This window comes from Argiope bruennichi, chromosome 1, assembly GCF_947563725.1.
Source record: "Argiope bruennichi chromosome 1, qqArgBrue1.1, whole genome shotgun sequence".
NCBI lineage: Eukaryota > Metazoa > Arthropoda > Arachnida > Araneae > Araneidae > Argiope > Argiope bruennichi.
Window position 1 is genome coordinate 11,164,096 of NC_079151.1, and position 21,407 is coordinate 11,185,502.

The 21,407-nt window shown below is 29.7% G+C and overlaps 1 protein-coding gene and 1 long non-coding RNA gene across 4 annotated transcripts in view; one reads left to right on the forward strand and one right to left on the reverse strand.

The window, feature by feature from the left end:
• The window catches only part of LOC129967021 (lysosomal alpha-mannosidase-like), a 98,301-nt gene extending 92,170 nt beyond the window's left edge, over positions 1–6,131 (forward strand). For all 3 annotated transcript variants that reach the window (XM_056081657.1, XM_056081673.1, XM_056081663.1), the window contains exons 24-26: positions 1,389–1,532; positions 3,023–3,188; positions 5,761–6,131. In XM_056081657.1, coding sequence (XP_055937632.1) covers positions 1,389–1,532; positions 3,023–3,188; positions 5,761–5,888 — 438 coding nt within the window. In that variant the 3' untranslated portion in view covers positions 5,889–6,131. The remainder of the gene's footprint in view (positions 1–1,388; positions 1,533–3,022; positions 3,189–5,760) is intronic.
• LOC129967065 (uncharacterized) lies at positions 364–18,905 on the reverse strand. Its single transcript, XR_008784346.1, has 3 exons — positions 18,794–18,905; positions 4,204–4,337; positions 364–462 (listed from the first exon to the last, which is right to left on the reverse strand). It is a non-coding gene; the product is annotated as an uncharacterized LOC129967065 (long non-coding RNA).
• Positions 18,906–21,407: the final 2,502 nt, after the last annotated feature.

Consider the following 21,407-nt stretch of genomic DNA (forward strand, 5'->3'; position numbering starts at 1 on the left):
TGCATTTTATGTACTTTTTGTTCTAATATTCTTTAAGTAAGAATTACTTACAGAATATTATACTTTTACTTTTATTCTAATATTCTTTTTGTAAAGAAAAATAAAAGTATAAATTTTATATTTGGGAATCAACATACCTTTCTTTTTCTGATGTATTAGATTCTAATGGCTGAATATTGCATTTGACTCCATTAAAATAAGAAACAAAGAATTTAATTTTAATATCTATTTACTAAATAACTTTTAAAATTTTGAAAACATTGGAAACAAACTTGTTTGAGAATTGCAACAACAACAACAACATTCAGTAAATGCAAATAATCCATAAATGGCTCCTTCCAAGATGATTGAATGAAACAGGATTGAGTGACAGCTCCTCTCTGCTTTTATACTGTCAATTCAGTAGTTACTTAGATGGGATAGATGACATCATCATACCTTTCAGCAATCTCTCTCTTAGATCTGTTCATAAAAAACGGCATCAGTTCTTTAATAGAATTGTATATTTAAATATGATTCTTAATCAATTAATGTATTAATAATTATGCAAAGTTTTATTAAAAAATATGAAAACCAAACAGTTATATTTTTGATGATCAGTAAATATATGTATAAGTTGGCATAGGTTGAGTTTTTTTTTTTTTTTTTTTTTTTTTTTTTAGGATACAAATTTTCAATCTACTAGATTTTTAAATGTATATTTCCACTATACAATTCAGGTTGATTCAATTATGTTAATTCTATGTGAATGAAAAATTTTGCACCTTTCAGAATTGGACATTGATATGAGAGAGGCTTTGAATGAATCAGAAAGAAAAATAACTATAAATATAAAATAATTAGACTTAATTAGAACTCTTAATTGTTCTGAGTAAAAATATAACATTGCTGAAAATTAATTTTTCATGAATGCTTTTAATAAAAAAAAACTAAATCTAATTCATAATTTTTAAATTAGGTTAAAAGCTTTATTTACCTGTTTCTGCTTTGTATTTCCAATTGAAATTTATTAAATATTTTTCTAATTATGTAATATTTCTTAAAAGACATTTGTATTTAATAATAACTTTTAACTGTTTGATGCATAATGACTTCGTTTGAGTCCACTTAGCCTTTACTTTTTTCACCTATCTTTGTATGTCACTAAGATTTGCTACTGTAGCTTCAAATGAAGCCATCCTTACCTTGTATGTAAATGTACAAAAAAATTAATAAATTGTCATTTCCTTATTGTATATTTGATTTAATTTAATCAATTTTTACCCGAAATTCAGTAGTTTTATGCTCTGCGCCTCAAAGCGTTAAACTGCAAAATGCCATTTTATATGATATTGAACAACTATTATAAAATTTCAGTTCTAAAATAAAATCTGTTCTACCTTTTTTAGTTCCGTGGCTTAAAACGAAGGCTACCACACAATGTACACCTTTTAACTTTAGAGAAATTAGATGATCATAGGATTCTGTTAAGGTTAGAACATTTTTATGAAGTAACAGATGAACCTGAAAGGACAGTTACTGTTTCTCTCAATGTAGGTATCAAGATATATTTGTTTTTGTATTTTGATATCCATTTCTCCATCTCTTTTTAGTTTTATATGTGCTATAATATATGAAACTCTAATCAAAAGTATAGAGGAACCAGGAACTAATGGGATGCCATTCCAATACTAAATTTTTTAAAAAATTAAATAACATTTACAAGAAAGAAATGTTAATAAAAAATTTTTTATATTTTTTAATCCAATAGTCTTCTATCTTTTTTTCAATCCTTAACTTCTAAAATCAGAATGGATGTTTCATATTTATTACTAAACCTCTGGCAAGTATTGTAAGAAGAGACTAATACTTACGAATACTTAATTTTATGTTTCAATTCTGAAAACCCATTATATTTTCTATACTGCTTATATATGTCAGTATCCAATATTAAAATGATCTAATTTTACTATAATTTCAAATTAGCAAAAAAAAAAAAAAAAAAAAAAAATCCTTTAATATTTTTATCATACCTGAAAACAATGTAAGAAGTATGAAAATAGTATGCACATTATGTAAAATTTCTGCTAATAAAAATGGCAGAAAATGTTAATCTCTACAGTACAAATTGTTTAATCCAGAAGTACTAAATTTGGCATAAATTCATTCAATGTTTATTCAAAAATATTTGCTTTAATTTTTGAAAACTAAGGAAGATTTTTTTACTATTATTATTATCTCCAGAGTTTATCTATGAAATAATAAAGTGAAGCGATTGAATCACGACAGATAATGTGTAATTAAAAGATAGATTATATGGACATTTAAGTTTTTAGTTGCACTATAATATTATGTGACTTGACATTATTTGGAATGTTTGTGTATACATTAAATAGAACAGCTATAAAGCTATTAAAACAATATGTTTTTAATATCTATCAGCTTAAAAATACTCTGATAAGGGAACCATAATCTTCAAATTATGCATAAAAGATTTAATTGAAATTAAATACAACCAATATTCCTGACAATTTGTGAATGGAGATAGTTAGTTTTCAAAATATGTACTATTTCATGTTTTCAATACTTACTTAAAGTACATCGTATTTAAAATTATCTCCCTCCCTCCAATACCACATAGGTTATAGTTTTTAAACTGTATAATTTATTTCTGTATTTTGAGCATTGAAAAACAAGTATATAAAAATTAACACTTTTGCTCTTTTTGAAATGTATAAAAAATATTACCATGTTTTTAAATTTATTTTTGTCTATCTTAATGATTCAAATATAATGTTAAATCTTTTAACTATTCACCCTGTTTTTATTTAGCCCATTTTTTTAATGTAATATTTGCAGTGAAGAGGAATGCTATTTACATGAATTATTATAATTATGTAGCCCATTGAATCATATGAAATAATTATAGAATGATGTTTATATTTTCTGAACTAAAATTTTAAGATAGAATAAAGTTTTACACTTGAAAGTTTCACTAAATGTACTTTACATATTTTTTAACATATTGTTTTCATTTTTTCAGAACCTTTTCAGACCATTTAGAGTAATATATTTTCAAGAAACAACACTTTCAGCAAACAAATATTTATATGAAGTAGAAAAGCTGAAATGGAGATCTCAGGATGATGAAGATGCTGCTTATGAGAATGAGTTACCTCCAACACCTGCAAATAATGAGCTGGCAGATGGTAAATTATAAATAATATTTTATTTTCAATTTTAAGATGATGATAGTTAGAATTGTTTGTTTTTTAAGGTCTAAAATCATATAAATTGCAAATTATTTTGAAAGCTTAAGTTATCCTATTACATCAAATTACTTTTTTATTCCTCCATTATTTCATTGCATACAATGAAAGAAAAGACACCAGATGAGAGGTGAAAAAATTGAGCTTTAAAATTAATGGATGAACTTGTAACTCCAATTGTTTAATTCATATAAATGCTCTTTACAGAAGAGAAGAAAATGTTATTTGCATTTTTGCCAGTAATTTAAAATGCATTTACATTTTCTCAGTTTGTCTTTTCAAGCAGATGTATAACAGGATCTAATTCCACCCTGAATTAGTTGATGAGAAATTTGAAGATGAAAGTTAATAATTTCCTGAAACTAGAAATATAATAAATACTCTTAGTAATTTTTGATAAGTACTTTTTTATTTGTCTGTATGTGTCTCTTCTCTCTTTCTGAATGTGGCACGGTTTGTCATGATTTTATATTGCTAAGTGCTCCAAAATTACAAATATTAACCTTAGTTCATGTAGAATTATTTCAAACTATGCCAATACAAGCCAAGTATGTGGAAACTAAATATCTTGGTTAGGTTACATTATCCTTTTTGGCATGTGTTATAAAAAATGTTGAGAGATAATCAATGACAGAATTGAACAAGATTGTTAATGACATAAATTTTACTGTAAAGAAATTTAATTGCCCTTTGTGAGAAGAAAAGATACACACTCATCTAGAGCAATTGATTTGTCTTATGCCAATAACAGTTATTAATTGTATAAGCATTTTTATTTACATTCTAAGAAATTTGAATCTTTTGAAATAATCTTTATAGAAGATATGTAAACTAAATCTAATATATGCCTATAAAAAAAAATGTAAACTGTAATAAACAAATATACAAAAAATAAGTATTATATATAAATTATAAAAATTCAAAAGGTCTGATAATTTTGAATGAAATTACTCACAATGGTAGCAGTGTTGATTTTTCTTGTACAGAAAGGAATGTAGCATGTTTCTTCAAAGTTGCACTTTTCGCTTTCAGAAGTGAGAAATGTTGCACAGTGAGTAGTGTTCCCATAGAAACATATGAATTATTTACCTGAAGGATATTAAAGCAATATAAGCAAATAAATTTGATGAATAAAGAATTTTTTTAAAAAATCCATTAATTAAAGTCCCATATTTAAAAAAAACCCATTGGAGTAAATGAATCACATAAAGGAAAACATACTCCATCATGCGGTTACCTACATTTCTGAAAGGAATCAAAATATTACTTTTCTGCAATGTTGTCTATTTTTGTAACTATTGCATTGGAAAGGGTTCAAATTTCTAATAAAGGAGGAGATAGATTTTAGTGCCATAATTGAAAACACATAAAATTGTGAAAGTTTTGTTATTAATATGTTTTATTCCAGAAAAATAAGTTAAATGTTATGGTAATTTTATTCATAGCATAAAAATAAATAACATTAACACAATTATAAAGAATTTTCCTGGAAAAGCTTAAATTATTCTAATTTTATTTGAGAATACTATTAGATTTAAAATTGTCTTCAAAGCCTTGCAATTGCTAAAAAATATCCATTGAATTAATAATATAGTATGTACACAAAATCATTATTATTATTTTTATATTATTAGAGACCCCAAACATTTCAGTTTTGGCTGCTTTCAGCAAGCATAATCCACCACTGAGAATAAGAACGTATCTATTCATTAAAAATTTCTGCATTTTTAAGTTATCTCCTCCTTATTAAAATAATAAGTAAGGAAGTTAAATTGAAATGTTTAAGAATTTCATTATTATTAGAACAAGCAATAAAATGTTACTACTGTTACGAAAAGAACGAAAGTATTAAACAGAAACGACAAGATTAGATTCCCAGCTCTGCAACGACATGGAGTTATTGGATTGTATATGTCAATGGGAGTGCCGGCATTTATGCATACCGGTTAAAATAGTGGCAGTGAGCAAATACCCACTTTCTCTTTCGTTGAATTTGACATTTTATTACCAGTTAAAATTGCTATATATGCAAGAGGTTAAATTCAGTTAATTTTTCAATTTCAATTTATGATATCTTGCTGGAAAGATTTCATCAGTTATATCCTCTTTCATCTTCAAAACCTTATGAAATTAAAGACTGAAATAGCAAAGGGAACTGAAATGTTCTCTTCTTTATATTTCCAAACAAAGAGATCCATCTTCTAATTTGCCCAAATCAACTTTTGAATTTTTTATTATTGCAACAAATAGAAAAATCCATAAGTCTATAAACTTGCCTTCTATATTGTAAGCTATTGATTTTCTCTTATCTCTTCAAATATATTCAAGATAGATTCTATTTGTTAAAGGCATTTCATTCTCAGTTTTAATTTCTTTTATAGAATTGTAAATCAGTTGAAACATCTTTTTCAGATAAATAAACTTTTTATTTGCCTAAATTATGTATATACTTCTCTCTCTCTCTCCTTTTTTGCAGAGTAATATGAAATTATAATAATGCTTACTTTTTTAGTTATGGAATCAGAAGCAAATGAAGGCTATATGGTCAATGACAGTGAAGACGACCATCTGAGAATAACATTAAAACCTATGCAAATTCGAACATTCATTTTAAAAATAGATTATAATGCTCATTATTAAAAGAGTATTATTTTGTTTGTGCAATATTTGATGTAAATATGTAGGTTAATTAGGCTGTTATTGAGCTATTCTAGCACACTTTGTTTTAATGCATTATTGTGACGTTGTAGGCACAAAGTGATACATAAAATGCTGTATATTTTTATGTATTAAAATAACTTATTATCACACTGATATTTTGAGAAATGTGATTTATAAATTATTGTGTTTTTGCTGTGGAAAATAAAATTTTATTTTTGAAAAGGATGAACTTTCAATTGTAATTGTTACCTTTTGCTTTTCTTCCCAAAAGGAATGTTTGTTTTGCATTTTTTTATATTATTTTTATTTATATTTATATTTTATATTAACAAGCTGCTGCAAAATAATATTTAAGAACCCTTAGTCCCGTTTTTTAAAATTTTATAATAAAAGCATTATAAATTTTCTTTTTACCTTAGACCAGCTGAATGTAATGGTGAAATTAAATTTATTTCTTTGTAAATTAATTCTTATTACCGAAAAGATTCTTTTAGCATATCATATTTAAAATCAATATTTTTAATTGGAAATTTTTTGAAAGATTTCAAAAGGATAATCATACAAAGGATCTTTGTCTATCTCTATGATACCATTTTTATAATATATTATCTATCTGTATATAAAAAAAGATAATAAATAGGATAAATAAAAAATAAAAAGGACAGCAAAAATTTATATTAATATTTAACAATTTTAATAGATATGATAATAATTCTAATTTTTCAAAATTGCTTCCATTAAATTTGTGATTTTATTAAACAAATGTACTGTTCATTTGAGGTTCCTAAGACTAGCATTTTTGGAAGATTTTACTCCTTGAAGGAGTGATAATATGAACTCACTTTCGGAATTCTTTAAGTCTTGAACTTCTGTCCCATTAATTACATTTTCTTTCATCTTATCCCTATTTTGGCGAAATAAATGTGACTGGGCGCATGCGCAAGAGAAAGGAAATTTTCCGAATCTAAACACTGACTTTAGATTACTTTTGAATGTAACATGTTATAATCATTTAAAATTAAGCGTGCAATTTATATTTGTATATTCGATTAAAAAAGATTTTTAAAAATTTGTGATTTTTTTGATTAAATGTATTTTACAACAGTAAAGTAAATTAAAATTCTTAAAAATATCCCTGAATGGACAAGCTACGGAAATATTTCATTTATAAAACAGTTCTCCCCCCCCCCCCGAAAAAACCCTTTTTACTTTAGATTTCAAATTGATCCAAATAAATTTGAATTAAAGATGATATTTTAAGATTTCCTTAACAGAAAATTAAAGAATTGCTAATACCATCAAAAACACCTGATCACTTCGAGTTTCAGAAATTAGCAATTCACTCAATATCACCTTTAAACCATCTGCACTTTATAAGCGAACCCCGACAACTTGTCAGGCTCTTTACCAAGGCCGTATAAGGTGTGTTGTCACCTTTGTCCACCCCCAACGATTTTGCGATTGACAAGTCGTCAGTCTGATGGCAAATGAGTCCGCCGTAGGTACGCGAACGGGACCACCCAGGAGAAGATAGCTTTATTTTTTCTTCTATTGCCGAACGCATATGTTGACTGGTGTGAACACCAGTGCCATTCAGCGTCTTAGTCTTATTTTCCAATGAACGTTTTTCATTTTTTTTTTAAACCCTCCCCAAAAAGTTTTGCGCAACTTCATATTTGACATAAAAATTGGTTGTACGACCTCAAATATACATCTCTGTTAGGAACCAGGGCATGAAAATGAAATACTTTCAACTAAAAGAGGGTGATATATAAATTTCATGAAATATGTGATGATTGTTTAGGAAATAGGTCCATCGCAGTTTAATCTTTTTTATCAATTTCTCTAAAATCGAACAGATTGTCGCGTCGAAATTTTTGGGACACAGATATATACTTCCTACTATCGTAAGTCCTGATCTATCTTCAAGGCTAGATTTCTGGAAGGGACAATCCAGCCGAAGCCGCACTAGTCGAGGAGCCTGTGTACAAACGAAGCAAAAAATTTATTATTATCGGCATTATTTTAAAAACATCATTTAAAATGCGGTCTTTTACTTTTAGAATGAGTTTTTTATTTATTTTCATTTCGCCGTTACATAATTCGGGCAAACTGCGTGAATAATAATGGAGAATACATTTTTTTTAAATTTTTATTTTGGAATACATTTTTCAAGGCATGGAAAATTCAAAATTTTAATTGCAAATATCCCCGCCAATTTTAGAGATAACGCTATGAAACCTTTTGCTGTGTTTTCATTATGGTATAATGTACATTTTTCTAACTGGACATTTTTAACCGATTTTCTTTATTTATTTGGAGGGTGGGATTTTTTATAATTTCCTTATTTTGCCGCTAGGGGTGATATAACCTGTCACAATAAATTCAGCAAAGTTACTTTACTTACTTCCCTCGCTATTTTACCGATGAAATCTGTATTAATTAGTAAAAACTGTGACTCTCTGGTACATTATTTCATCTTTCGGCAGAAGTGAATTTGAGACTGTCTTAGCCGAACCTAAATATCTGATCGCTTTTTATAATTAATTCAGCCTTGTGATGATTAATCATCAGTGACAGATTTCCAATTAGGAAACTGCCTAGAGACTGCCTCTAACGATTGACCTAGGCAGACTGATGCAAACATTGTTTTTAGCATAGATACAAAAGTAAATTGATAAATTTGTAAAAAAATAAAAGTCCCGTCCATTATAAGATATGAGGATGGCAGAAGCACTTTATAATTGCTCAGGCCCCTTTCTGATGCATTCAGATCACTTTCAGTATTTACAAACAAAAAGTATCCGGTCAATAATAGCGGTTGCTAGGATGATGAATGTAGTGCAAGCACGAGTAATAATAATAAATAGAATAAAACCTACACACTTTTAAAAAGTTATCGCAATAAAAATTAACGTAACATAAATAATAAATACATTGATTAAAATAAAATGTGCAGAAATCTAAATTAAATTAATCGAAAGGAGGCTCTTTATCATTCGTATTGACTAGGGGAACAAAATTCCTAAATGCGCCATTGTTATTTTTCCAAAATCTTACTCAAAAAATAAATAAAGTTAACGAGACAAACATCGCGCGCACGAGAACCACGTGCTGGAACGAGCCGTTTTCGCGCCAAAATTTTCTCATTTCTTATTCTTAATTGACGAATCCGAAACAAGAAGCATCGACTCGTATGACACGCATGAGGCGTTCGGCTTGTGCTCAAGTAATAAATAGCACGAGCCATGTGGCGAGGTGGCACGAGACAGGAGTCGAACGGGGCATCCAAAGCATGACGGTCACGGGTGATTCGAACCGCACCCGAGCCGAACGGAGCACCTGCCCGCGCATCCAACACACTTAAAGGGTTTCTTGTTGTAAGGGGATCCCCGAAATGCACACGTCATCTGGTAATCGGAAGTGTCTGGGGAGGACCATCGAAATCTTCATCTGCATCAGAATATTCTGAATGCTAGTTCCAATATGACAAATTTTTGGGTTTGCAAAATTTAGTTTCGAAGAGAGGGGAGAAAAGTATAAAGCAAGTTGTTGTCTATATACTCCTTTTTTTTTTTTTTTTTTTACTTTTTTATATACGCAGGTATACTGATTTCGAAAAACATTTTTTGGAAAATTTCCTTGTCTATCCGCGATTAAGATAATTTAAAAATGTTTGGAGCTACGCGGGTGAAATTTGGTATACGTTTTTGTAGATTTCTATCAATTTTGAGAAAATCTCTTCAGAGGAAGTCTGTCTGTTCGACTGATTATTCGAATATAAATTAACGCGATAACTACAAAACGAAGAGAGCCAGATAGGTAACATTCGGCACATAGATTTAGTATCTATAAAATAGACACCTACCAAATTTTGAGCCAAATCCAACAAGGGGTTGAGCGTTTGTTGGTCTATGTTTTTAGAAGCATGTTAAAGCGTTTGTTCTCAGATGCAATGGCTTAAATACATCCAGTTTGAAATGTGATTTTGCGATGGCAATTATACTTCTGTGTTAAATTAGAGAAAAAAAACGCGTCTAAAACACAGATTCACCTTTATTAGACAGTTTGAGAGAAAATTTTGCGGAGACCATTCCCGCTGTTTAGAAATACTTATAATCGGGGGCGGCTCAGTGCATACACTCAAACATTTTTTCTTTTTTTCAGTGTATAAAGTTATCTTTAATTTTGCAAGTAATGCTTAAATCCATTAAATATTTTACCTTTGTTTTTAGAGCTTTCAGACTTCACGAAAAAGGAAGGGAAAACTTTCTTTAAACACTATTTTAGACCTGTCTTCTTTACTTCCTGACGCGCATATCAATCACATTCATTGAGAGAAGGGTCTCCCCTAAACTTTCTTGCATATTGTCTAATAAAGTCCAGCATAAAACTGTGGATCTTTGGCAAAGTCATGAACTCCACGAGTGTTCAGATTCTCATTTCCAGAGACCCACACATGAGCGCTTGATGCATCCCGGTATAGTGATGAAAATGGAGTATGCATTTTCGGGCAACTTTTTTATTTATCGATTGTAAGCAAAATATGACACAGAAGTAGAACTATTGTCGCGAGATCATATAATAAATTTCATTTATTAAAATAGTTGGGGTTTTTAGTAGCAGAGTTTACATGCATGTGAAAATATAAACAAACCGAAGATCAACTCCTTGATAGATTTGGTTTAAAATGTGGCGCATCTCTATATTTTAGATGCTAAATCTGTACACTTAATTTCATTCTTCTAGCTCTACAGTTTGTAGTTATCGTACCTAACTTAAATTCTATTATATTCTGTTAGGTTCCTGTGAATGTATTTCATTCAAAATTAGATAGAAATTTACGAAGTGAATGCAGATCCACATACCAAATTGCATCCGTCTAGCTGAAAGTATTTTTGAGTTCACAGACAGACAAAATTCCAAAAATAAGTTCTTCAGACTCGGATAGATCTAAAAAATTGAAATTTCTATAAAATCCCTATCTTTTTATTTATTAACTTTTTTTTTGTACTGTTACAATATTTCTCTTTGTATGCTTCGTTTACGAGAAAGTAAAAAGCAGTGGCAGATGTATTAGAAATTGAGTTTTAAATCTTTTGTTTTCCTTGGAGAATTTCTTTTGTTGCGAGTCCAGAATTCGGAAAACTAAAATACAATGAAGATTAAATTAATTTTAAAAAAGTGCGCTGTTAAATTATTTCGACAAATTTCTTTCTTTCTTTTTTTTTTCTTTTGGGGGGGGGGCAATTTATTATAATACATGTTTTTTTTTTTGTTGTTCGTCCGCATTCGAATAAATTATTTTATATATAAACTAAAGTAAGAATTGCGAAATAAATAAATAATCAGAAAATTTATTAATTATTAGTAATTGTTTAATTATAATTGCTTTATTTGTAATTTATATGCATCAAGTCGAAAAACTGATCATTATTTTTTAAATCTAATCTATAAGTTATTAAAAACTAATTTTTACTAAAAAAGATGAAATTAAAGTTAAAAAAATTGCTTTACTAAATAAGTAAATAAATATATGATGATAAATACAAAATTGTTTAAGTAAATAAGTGAAATCCCCCACACGAAACAATTTTCAAGTGATTTTAATATAAAATTTTTAAAAACCAAAATAGACAATTTATTAATTTTGCTAACCTGAGCTTGGTATCATATTGAAGTGGTGAACATCTTTTCTTTGAAATTCAAAGAGAATAATAATAACCGCATTTATCCGGCAATTGGCTGCAGTGGGGTGGGGTTATAGGGCTATTTTCAAACTTTAGAATATGATGCCTGTCTAAGTTTAACGAAGTCCAGGTTTGTATAAAAGTCTAATCGAATTTCCGTGCAATAAAATGTGGGAAAAACATAACAGCTTCATTTGATTATCCGAAAGGGAATTTTAAGTTTGATTCTCGGCTTTTAGCCAAATAAGTGGTGTTGGGAGGATAGAAACTGAGATACTGATTTTCCTCTTTTATACAAACAGCTATTAATCTTATAGATAAAGTTTAAATTAAAAAAAAGTTTTAGGGGGTTAAAAAGACATATAAAATAAGTTGTCGAAAGAAATAATAATAAAAAAAATTAAAAATTAAATTTGTAATAAACATTTTTTTTTCTCAGTTATTAATCCTGGAAGATTTTTTTTATTGTCATTATGTTGGCATTTACAGTACAGTTTTTTTAAAAATAATTTTTTAGATTTTGAGCTGATGAAAAAAGAATTGTAAACAATACTGTTTTTTTTAAATTATTTTTTTAAACAAATTTAAATTTTCCCCAAAATTTTTTATCGGTTAACCTCTGGTATGTAACATGTATTTAAATGGAATCTGACAAATTGCACTGAAATATATTTCCACATTTGCATTTTTTAAAATTTACTTCTGATTTAATTAAACTATTATTAAAAATTCGGCGTCACATTTTACAGGTCTTGATAACACTGATAATATTCTACTTTAAACTTTTCCTCTCAAATGAACAGCTTTTTAGTTTCAAGTATGTGAAGTATAGAGAAAGCATTATAATCGTCAAAAAATTCATACCCGACATGCTGGTGAATCCTTATGTTATATATTTCCCTGAGTTCGAAAAACACATTTTTGGCATTATATATATATTATATATATATATATATGTGTGTGTGTGTCAAATGTTGAGCAAAATCAATCAGAGAAAATCTGTCTGTCCCTCGGTTCGAACATAAGTTAACAAGATAACTACAAACCGAAGAGAGCTAAATTTGCTATACAGCTTTAACATCTACTACTTATCAAATTTTGAGCCAAATCTTAGAAGGGGTTGACCACCTGTTGGTCTCTATTTTCAGAAACATGGGAACATTCCACTCAAAAACGAAACGACTTAAACACTATATAAAATTTGGTTTGTGATTTTGTGACTACAGTTGTAGTTCTATGTTAAATGTTTGTTTTAATCGGTTGGGGAAAAGCATCTAAAAAACAAATTTGATTTTCGGGTACTATTAACCGTATGTATGAGATTAGTCGCTGAAAAACTCATCAAGGATCACACGATAGATCTAATAAAAATCCTAAATTCGCACGATGGGTAAATATTTCTTAACTATTGCACACCAATGACATGATAGGCCCTCTCTGGGATAACACCTTTATTATTGAGCATGTGAGAAAGTTTTGGGGGAACCACTTTTGCTGGTTGAATAATAGAATCTAAAAGCAGCTGATGCATTGTGAAATTTCTCAGGATTGCCTATTTAAAAGAACACAAGATATAGTTTTCATAAAATCTCCTATTATATATACGAGTCCCTAGTATGACCAATTCAAAACAAAAATTGAAGTCACGTTATTCGTTATCCGCTGAAGATTGCCGAATTTCAAAAGCTTTATAATTGCTGAAAGGAATACTGAACTTGAAAAAAGTCAACAAAAAAGATTTGCTAGAATAAGGTTCAGGAACCAATATTCACTCGATTTTTCTATACATTTATTTGTTTTTCTTAAATATCCATGAAGACAGTGAGAAATACGTTATCTGAACTAAATCTGAAATGCTGAATGTTCAGCTGAAAGTCGATTTGTTAATTTGAGGGGTGGGTCAGTGAGTATGTGAACACGAAGATCTTAACTTCCGGACGTAGTAAATAATAAGAGTACAGTAGACTCCCGATTATCCACTGGCGGGTTATCCGCGCCTGCCACACTAAGGTTTGTTTTTTTTTTTTTTTTTTTGACTGATTTTTTCAAAAAGGTGCAGTTTTACAGTTATGCTTTTGTAATTACATAATACATTACAGTATTAAAACAGTACATATGTATTAATTTTTCTGTGTATCATTGACGCCTCTCGTAAATACAAAGCACTTTTCTGTCTTCATTAACAAAATGCATTTTAGGTTAGTTTTGAGTGATATACTAAAATATTAAGCGTTAGTTAAACATTTCCTGCTGTTTATTTTACGTTTTATTGTACATAAAACGATTTTTCAAAGTTGGAATGACTGTTTTCTTTTTTGCTATACACGTTTTTAGCTTTTTTTCGGATTATCCGCGATTTTTGTTATTCGCGGCGGCCGCGCCACCCAATTCCGCGGATAATCGGGAGTGTAGTGTAGTTGAAATGGAAATGAAATTACTTAACAAGTGGGTTTCACTTGAAAGAATCTACAAACCGATCGAAAAAACGAGATAAACCGAATTCAATATTTTAATTCTATTTAATTTTATTTAGTTTCAAATTCAAATTAACAACAAAGACGAGAGACTCTTGAACAGTGTCATAGCCATTGGCGGGGGGGGGGGGGGAATTATATGGAAATAAAATTAGAAGCAGTGAATTTTTTTTTCAATTTTAATGTGATCTAAAATTTGATTTCATCTATAATATGCTTCATTATTATTGAAGAAACTGACTTGTCTTCTATTCAATTTAACAGGTTATAAAACATTCTAACATTAACACTAGAGGAACAATATTTAATAAATCTGTGCAGATTTGATCTGTGTGACCTGATAACACTTAACCTTCCTTTCTTTGGAAGCTGATTCAAATAAGATGCATCTTGTCATTCACCAGAAATATATATATGACCAGTTTTAATAATCTTTATTTTGAAATAGGTGAATACAAGCTTTAAATTACCAATAACTTATATTTGAATTAAACTGCAATATTTAGTCTCTGAAATAAGCACTGTGAATGACATAACACTAAAGGTTCACAACTGCAAACAGCTTTTTTTTACAACAAAATGATTTAATGTCTAATTTCATCAACAGAAAAACCAAACTACTCATTTACGAAACTTTGATGAGGTTCGTTCTCACATACGCAGCCGAAATATGGGAAATGACTGAGAAAGCCAAGATATTCCTGCAATATTTGAAATAGCAGTTGTAAAAAAAATATTTGGTGGAGTTAAATGTGATAATCTTTGTAAAAGAATCAAACCGTAAATTTGCAAATTATATAAAGAACCAGATATTAAAAAAAAATTATTGCAATGCATAGAATTAAATGGTCAGGAACACTTATAAGATTGGATGATAATTGAAGAACTAAAAAGATCTTTTTGACTAAACCATCTAGTACTCGAAAAAGAGGAAGACCAAAACTTAGATGGACTGACTGCTTGGAAAAAGACTTTGAAAACTGTTGAAGTGACAAACTGGAAAACCTTAGCCAAGAACACGGATTGGTATTTTGAGGAAGGCAGAGCCCATCCGGGGCTGTCGCGCCAATGAAGAAGATTATTATTAATAAAAAAAAACATTAAAAATTTGATGAACGTCAATAAAATTTTTTAATAAGCATCTACTATCCAACAAGTGAATACATGCTAAATTTCATTGCCGAAGTCCAACGACAGAACATTTTGAATGAGGTTTGTAGCTTGTATGTAGAAATTAATAAACAGTATCCAGGCTATTACATAATTAAATTTCAAAAAAAAAAAAAAAACCCTTAGCAAATGTGTTACCTAAAAAAAAAAAAAAAATAGAGCAGTGAGAAACAACAGCCAACATGCTTTTTAGGCAAAGTTTCCTTTTCGGTTGGCAGATGATACATAAATTGACTGAAAATTAACAATTTTTAGATTTTCATTTAGCATTTAATTCCTCAAGTTAATTTCCTTTTTACAGTCGCAAAATTCACATATATACCAGTTATAATTTTAAAAATGATTTTATTGGTTTATAATGACACAATTCATTAAAACTTGAAAGTCCGATTTTTGATGATTAGAATAATTGTTCCAACCATAAAAGAAACAGTAATGAGCCAAATTTCTTTGTAAGCTTATTATAACTTTTCAAAAAGTTTCAAATGATTGTGTTTGGTTAATTTATGCCAAACTTAAGTATGAACGCATGAATTCCTATTTTTTTGAAGATAGCAGAGGAAATAAATTCAATTTAAGGAAACCATTTAAAATTTTGATATTATTTGCTATTTGTAAAGGTTATCATTGAAAAATTTTAGCAATGTAAACATATGCTTTTGCTTTAAACTAAATTGTTAAATTAATTAATTAAATCGCATGGATTTTCTTTTCTTGTTTTTCAATATTTATATCGCGAGTTATCTGGAAAAGGTGCGTTTTCGGATTTTACAATTGTGGTGTATAGAAATTAGTAAACTCCAATGTAACATGTGAATGTCTTTTCGATTTCCAAGCACTTAATTTAGAGCCCAAAATTCAATAAACGTATGCCGTGCATACCAACACATGCAGCATAATAACCTTTTTCTGTTGCATCCCGCATTTTTCGCAGTTTGGATTGTTTATTTTTGCGTTTATAGATTTTTATTTTATCGTATTATTATGTGTAACATATGGTATCCGTTCACTTTCTTTGGAAAGTATTTGAACTTATTTGCAAACATCGCATCTAAATAGTGATTTTAAAGAATTACGCAGTCAGAGGGTTAACTCCGAAGTAGGATTGTTCGAAGACCGATGTCCATTGTTTATGCATTTCTTAATTTGGACGAGCTATAAATTGTTTTGACTTATTCAATTAAATCTTATCAGAATTTGATATGAAATCAGAAAAACAAAAACTATGCATTCCACATTAATATTTTACACCCTAAAAAGTCAATTATCTGGGCAAAGAAGCTGGTCGCGAAAGGCGAATACTTTATGCTAATAAATTAAATGTTAGTGACATTCAAAATTTACCATTGCACATAAATAAATAAATATACTCTGCACGAATCTAGGCAACCCATTCCAACAAACACTGCATTCAAATAAAACTCCGAATCTCCCACGCTCTGAGGCCTGAGAATTTGAGTGCAGCAATGAAATCCCACCGTGGGTATTCCCACTATTAAAAGTTTTGCGATCAAAACCGTCTGTAACAAAATGTTTGTAACGATCTCGGCAATTTGTCATGGGCGCATTTTCATATTTCCTGGACGTCACAATGGGCTGAGGGTGGACAGTCCTCCACGCATGAGTGCTCGGAAGCGTGCACGGGAAACGCACCTGTCGCGGAGGGGGAAATTAAGCCTAATAATCTCTTTTCAATTGCTGATCATTTCTCTCTCTGAGAATATGTAGTTTATATCGCTTCCCAGCTAGAATGCTGTGAAGGCATGCTCTCATGAGAGAGCACTCAACGAAAGAATTGTGCTACCCGCCCCCTTCAGTTAAATAGAAGATTAGTTGTATTTCGGTTTGTTTATAATGAGAAAAGGAAGGGGAGAAAACATACCGTTATTATATAAGTAAATGCTATCAGATTGTTTCATCCCTTTTCTATGAAAGAATATGAAAAAATAAAATTTTATATGGGTCCGGACTCTGAAGCAAAAAATTTTCAATTTTGTCACATATAGCCAAACGCGGCTAGTTTCATCTTTTGCATCACTTCTTCCGTAGAATAGCATACGAAGAAATAAAATTTGATACGGGTGCGGATTCTGCAGAAAAAAATTCTGTCTGTCCTACATCTGTCCAAATTCGGCTAATTTCATCTTTTGCATCATGTCTTCCGTAGAATAAGGTTTGAACTATCCAAAAACTATTGTGGGACGAATCTCGTCAATTTGTGCTTTGTACAGATGATGAGGATAGAACCTGAGACTTTCACTTTGTAAATTTCCAATTCATATCATCGGTAGATATTTAAGTCAGAAAGAGATTTAATGTTTATTATTTCCGTATAAATAGTTGATCGTTGATGGAGGCAAAAATTGATTTTCTATAATAATCCGATTTTGAAATTCGAAAGACTGTCTCCATTTCCTTAATTTAATCATTAAAATGATTGAAAATATAGCTAAATAAAAAATAGGAAAATGTTATGGTGAATCTAGACGAAAAGTGTTTATCAAAACAAAACATTTTTTAGAACATTTTGCAGATTAAAACTCTTTTATACATTCATTTTCGAAGATCTTATATTCCAAAATAAAGTTATATGCTAAAAATTAATTGAGGATTTCATAAAAAGGCTAGTAAGTCTCCATGGCATCTGTAAGAGAATGTGTCAAATTACAACAAAAGTGGTAAAAGATATTATATTTTATTTGTCCCTTTCTTTAGCTAATTGATATACACCAATGTTCAACCTTCCGATAGTTACAATAATTTTTATCCCTAAACGCTACTCGCGGATATAAATCTGCTCTGCCATCAAGTTTTAATAATTTTTCCTTTGTGGCTGTAAGTCCTAATGAGTATTTTGCAAAAAAAAAAAAAAAAAAAATTCAGTTAATAGTGGATTAAAACAGCTAATAAATGTCGATTTATTTATTAGATATTGCGACTAATGGAGTGTTGATAAATTTTCTTTATTTGAAATACATTTTTCTTTTTAGTGTTTTATTATCATCTAAAAAGGTTTTTAATCACCCGGAATAGTAAGAAATTTAGCACACGCATGAAAATGGAAATATAAAAATAAGTTTCAAGCACAGATAAATAAAAGCTATTAAATGTTAATACAATTTTAAATTAAATTAATTTTTAAGTTTATGGATTTTTAGCAAAATATTAATAATCTACAATTTTTGTACAACGCAAATTATTAAATTGAAAACTAAGATTTTTCAACTCCAAAGCTCAACAATTAACCCTTTGCAGTCGGAAAGATAATTCGCTGGATAATTATTCACTTATAATGAATCTACATCATTTTAACATTCTGTAGGTATTTTTAACAATTCAAATGTTGAAATAATGCACCGTCTTGAATGGCGCTGGGAGAAGACTGCAAAGGGTTAATATTTTTTCCTCCTTGAAAAAATTAGGAGTGTTTGTTACTACACAATTCGATGTATCCGATCACTTCCATTTTTAGCTTATTGCTGATTTATTGCCTATTTTTATTTCTTTGGTTAGGAAATCCATGGTTTAAAGGATTTATAAAATAACTTACTTTTTTTTATGAAAACTTCAGATTCACTCGTTTCTTGTACTTCCTATAATTTCAGAGCATTCTTTTTGTATTATGTATACAAAAGTATTCATAAGTATCTACAAATCCTTTTCCGTAAAATTTGAATTATATCACATTTTTTAAATCAGTGACTTCACTTGATATATGAATGTTCGGCTATTAAATCGGGATCGTATTTGATATTGCCTGCCCTGTAGCCTTAGATATTACAGAAATATACCTCATTTCGCTCCAATATAAAATGCCGATATAATAACACTCGAAGTCAATCAATTGGTAAGAATTGACGGACAGAATGCAAATTGGTTAGTCAGTTAATTAGTTAATTGACGTCCCGTTTTAAAGCAACACGAGGACTCTTTTGGAATGGACCTCGTAATTTTAAACCGTGATCAGATGATGAGAATGACACCTGGGCTGGCTCCCCTTCTCCAAACTTAAACATTACACCAGCGGAAGGACGTTTGGCCCCGATGGATTTAATGTGCACCAGACCCTGTTCTTCGGTAGAATCGGATCTCGAACCTGAAACCTTCAGGTTTCGAAGCCGAGACCTTACCACCAGGTCACAGCGGTCGAATGCAAATTGGATTTTAAGATTTTCTCTAAGGGTTTTAAAGATGATAATATGGAAAGGGAAAAAAGCGTTCAATAAAAATACTCAGTTTCCATATATTTTGCACAAAACGGATTTAATTGGTCATCAATGATAATTATAAAACTAATTTAAGGACTCGACTTTCTTTCTAATCAATGCGTTAGATTTTATTATCTTTAAAATTGATATTCCTTTTTTTTAAATGAGCATATATCTGTCAAGCTTGCTATTGTCAATGTCTATTCTTCTGGGTTTGAAGTGTTAACTTTTCTAGTAGCGATTTGTTCAAGCATCGACTGCTAGCTCTTTGCTCAACGAGTCCAAGATGCCATTATTATCAAATTCTGGTTGAATGGTAATTTTGTTTGGTTATATTAACGTCCCGTTTTCAAGTAACACTAGGGCTATTTCGAGACGTAATTTTGAACAGTGGTTAGATGACGACGATGACACTCTAGCTGATATCGCCCTCTTTAAACTTCCGCACCTCACCAACGGGAGGGCATTTGTCCCGACCGATTGGATGTGCACCAAATCCACTTAGACAGTACATCTTCGGTGGAATCGGAACTCGAATCTTGAATCGCTCGGTCCCAAAGCCGAGACCTTACCACCAGGCCACCACCGCCTTCCTGGATGAATGGTAACACCGAGCTCTAATTCGCGAGTCGTAACTTTATGAATTTCTGAATATGCTTCTGGTTCCTTTTAATTTCTGAATTTCCGCTTCGAGTTCGGGAGTCAAGATAGCGTAAATCGGTGTATCATCGTGTTTAGTGCGTAAGGCAGATAGAATTCGATTAATCAGATTTTGATTATCTCGCATCGGAGATCAGAACAATTGAATTGTAATACCCTTTTCCTTGCAGTTGAGTATAAGACGCATTATCTAATAATATGTTGCAGAACTATTTGAAACTTTTATGAATTTATTATCTTTTTAAGATTGTTCCTATCTAAAACTGAACAAGGTACTTAAATATTTTTGCTCGTGTACATTCTGAAACTATGTTTTGGATATGAATGATTATTCCTCTTAATTATCTTTTAATCGTTTCTGTCGCAGCACACCTTTCATGAAAAGGAAAGTGATTTTTGTAAAATCTTCAGACATAACCCAAAACAATATTAGGGGATATGAAATAATTATCATTGAATCTATATCAAGGTATATAATGGTTTTATTTATTTCTACAAAATAGTAAAAACGACAAAGAACAAGAATCTATTGTTAACCCTCCAATTGCTTATCCTGTGAATATCGCGGGTTGGGCGATTTATTCAAGCTAATATATTTAACTATTATAGATTTGAATTACAACATGCTGTTAATGAATATCATTTAATAACAGCTGATTTCTGTTTTAGAAATATTTTAAATTGTTTACAGATACATCTAAATAGCGATTTTAAAAATGGCAATCATATGATTGATGCATCCTGGAAAGCTAAGTTGATTTAATATCTGCTCTATATCTTAATAACTATATCTGTTCAAATCTAATCTTTTTTAATGCAAATAAATTATATTCATGATTAAAGAAATGTCTAAAATAGTGCGATTATAAAAAAAATTTTTTTAAAAAAAACCTGCAAAACTTTTAATTTTAGTATAAAAATATATTTAGCATCACAAGAATTGCCTGTTTTTTTTATGCTCATTTAAGTTTTATTTTTAATTAAAAATGTAAAGGTATCATTAATAATAACGAATTTTTAAAAAGTAGCTTCAGCGGGAAAGACAATGAATCGTAACTAAAGGAAAGCTTTTTTAATCTCGCTCGTACATATTACCCACTGGAACGAATGAAAATGAGAGTAATTTAATATTTCTTTACAAATCCATCTATTTAAATATAAATTAATAGCTTTTGCTAGCAACATTATTAGAATTATATTGCGGGAACGGAAGAAAAATCTTGTTTTGATTTTTATTTCAATAAATATCATTGCAAGGGAAAGGTTAAAACATCGCAATTTATAATATAAATTCTT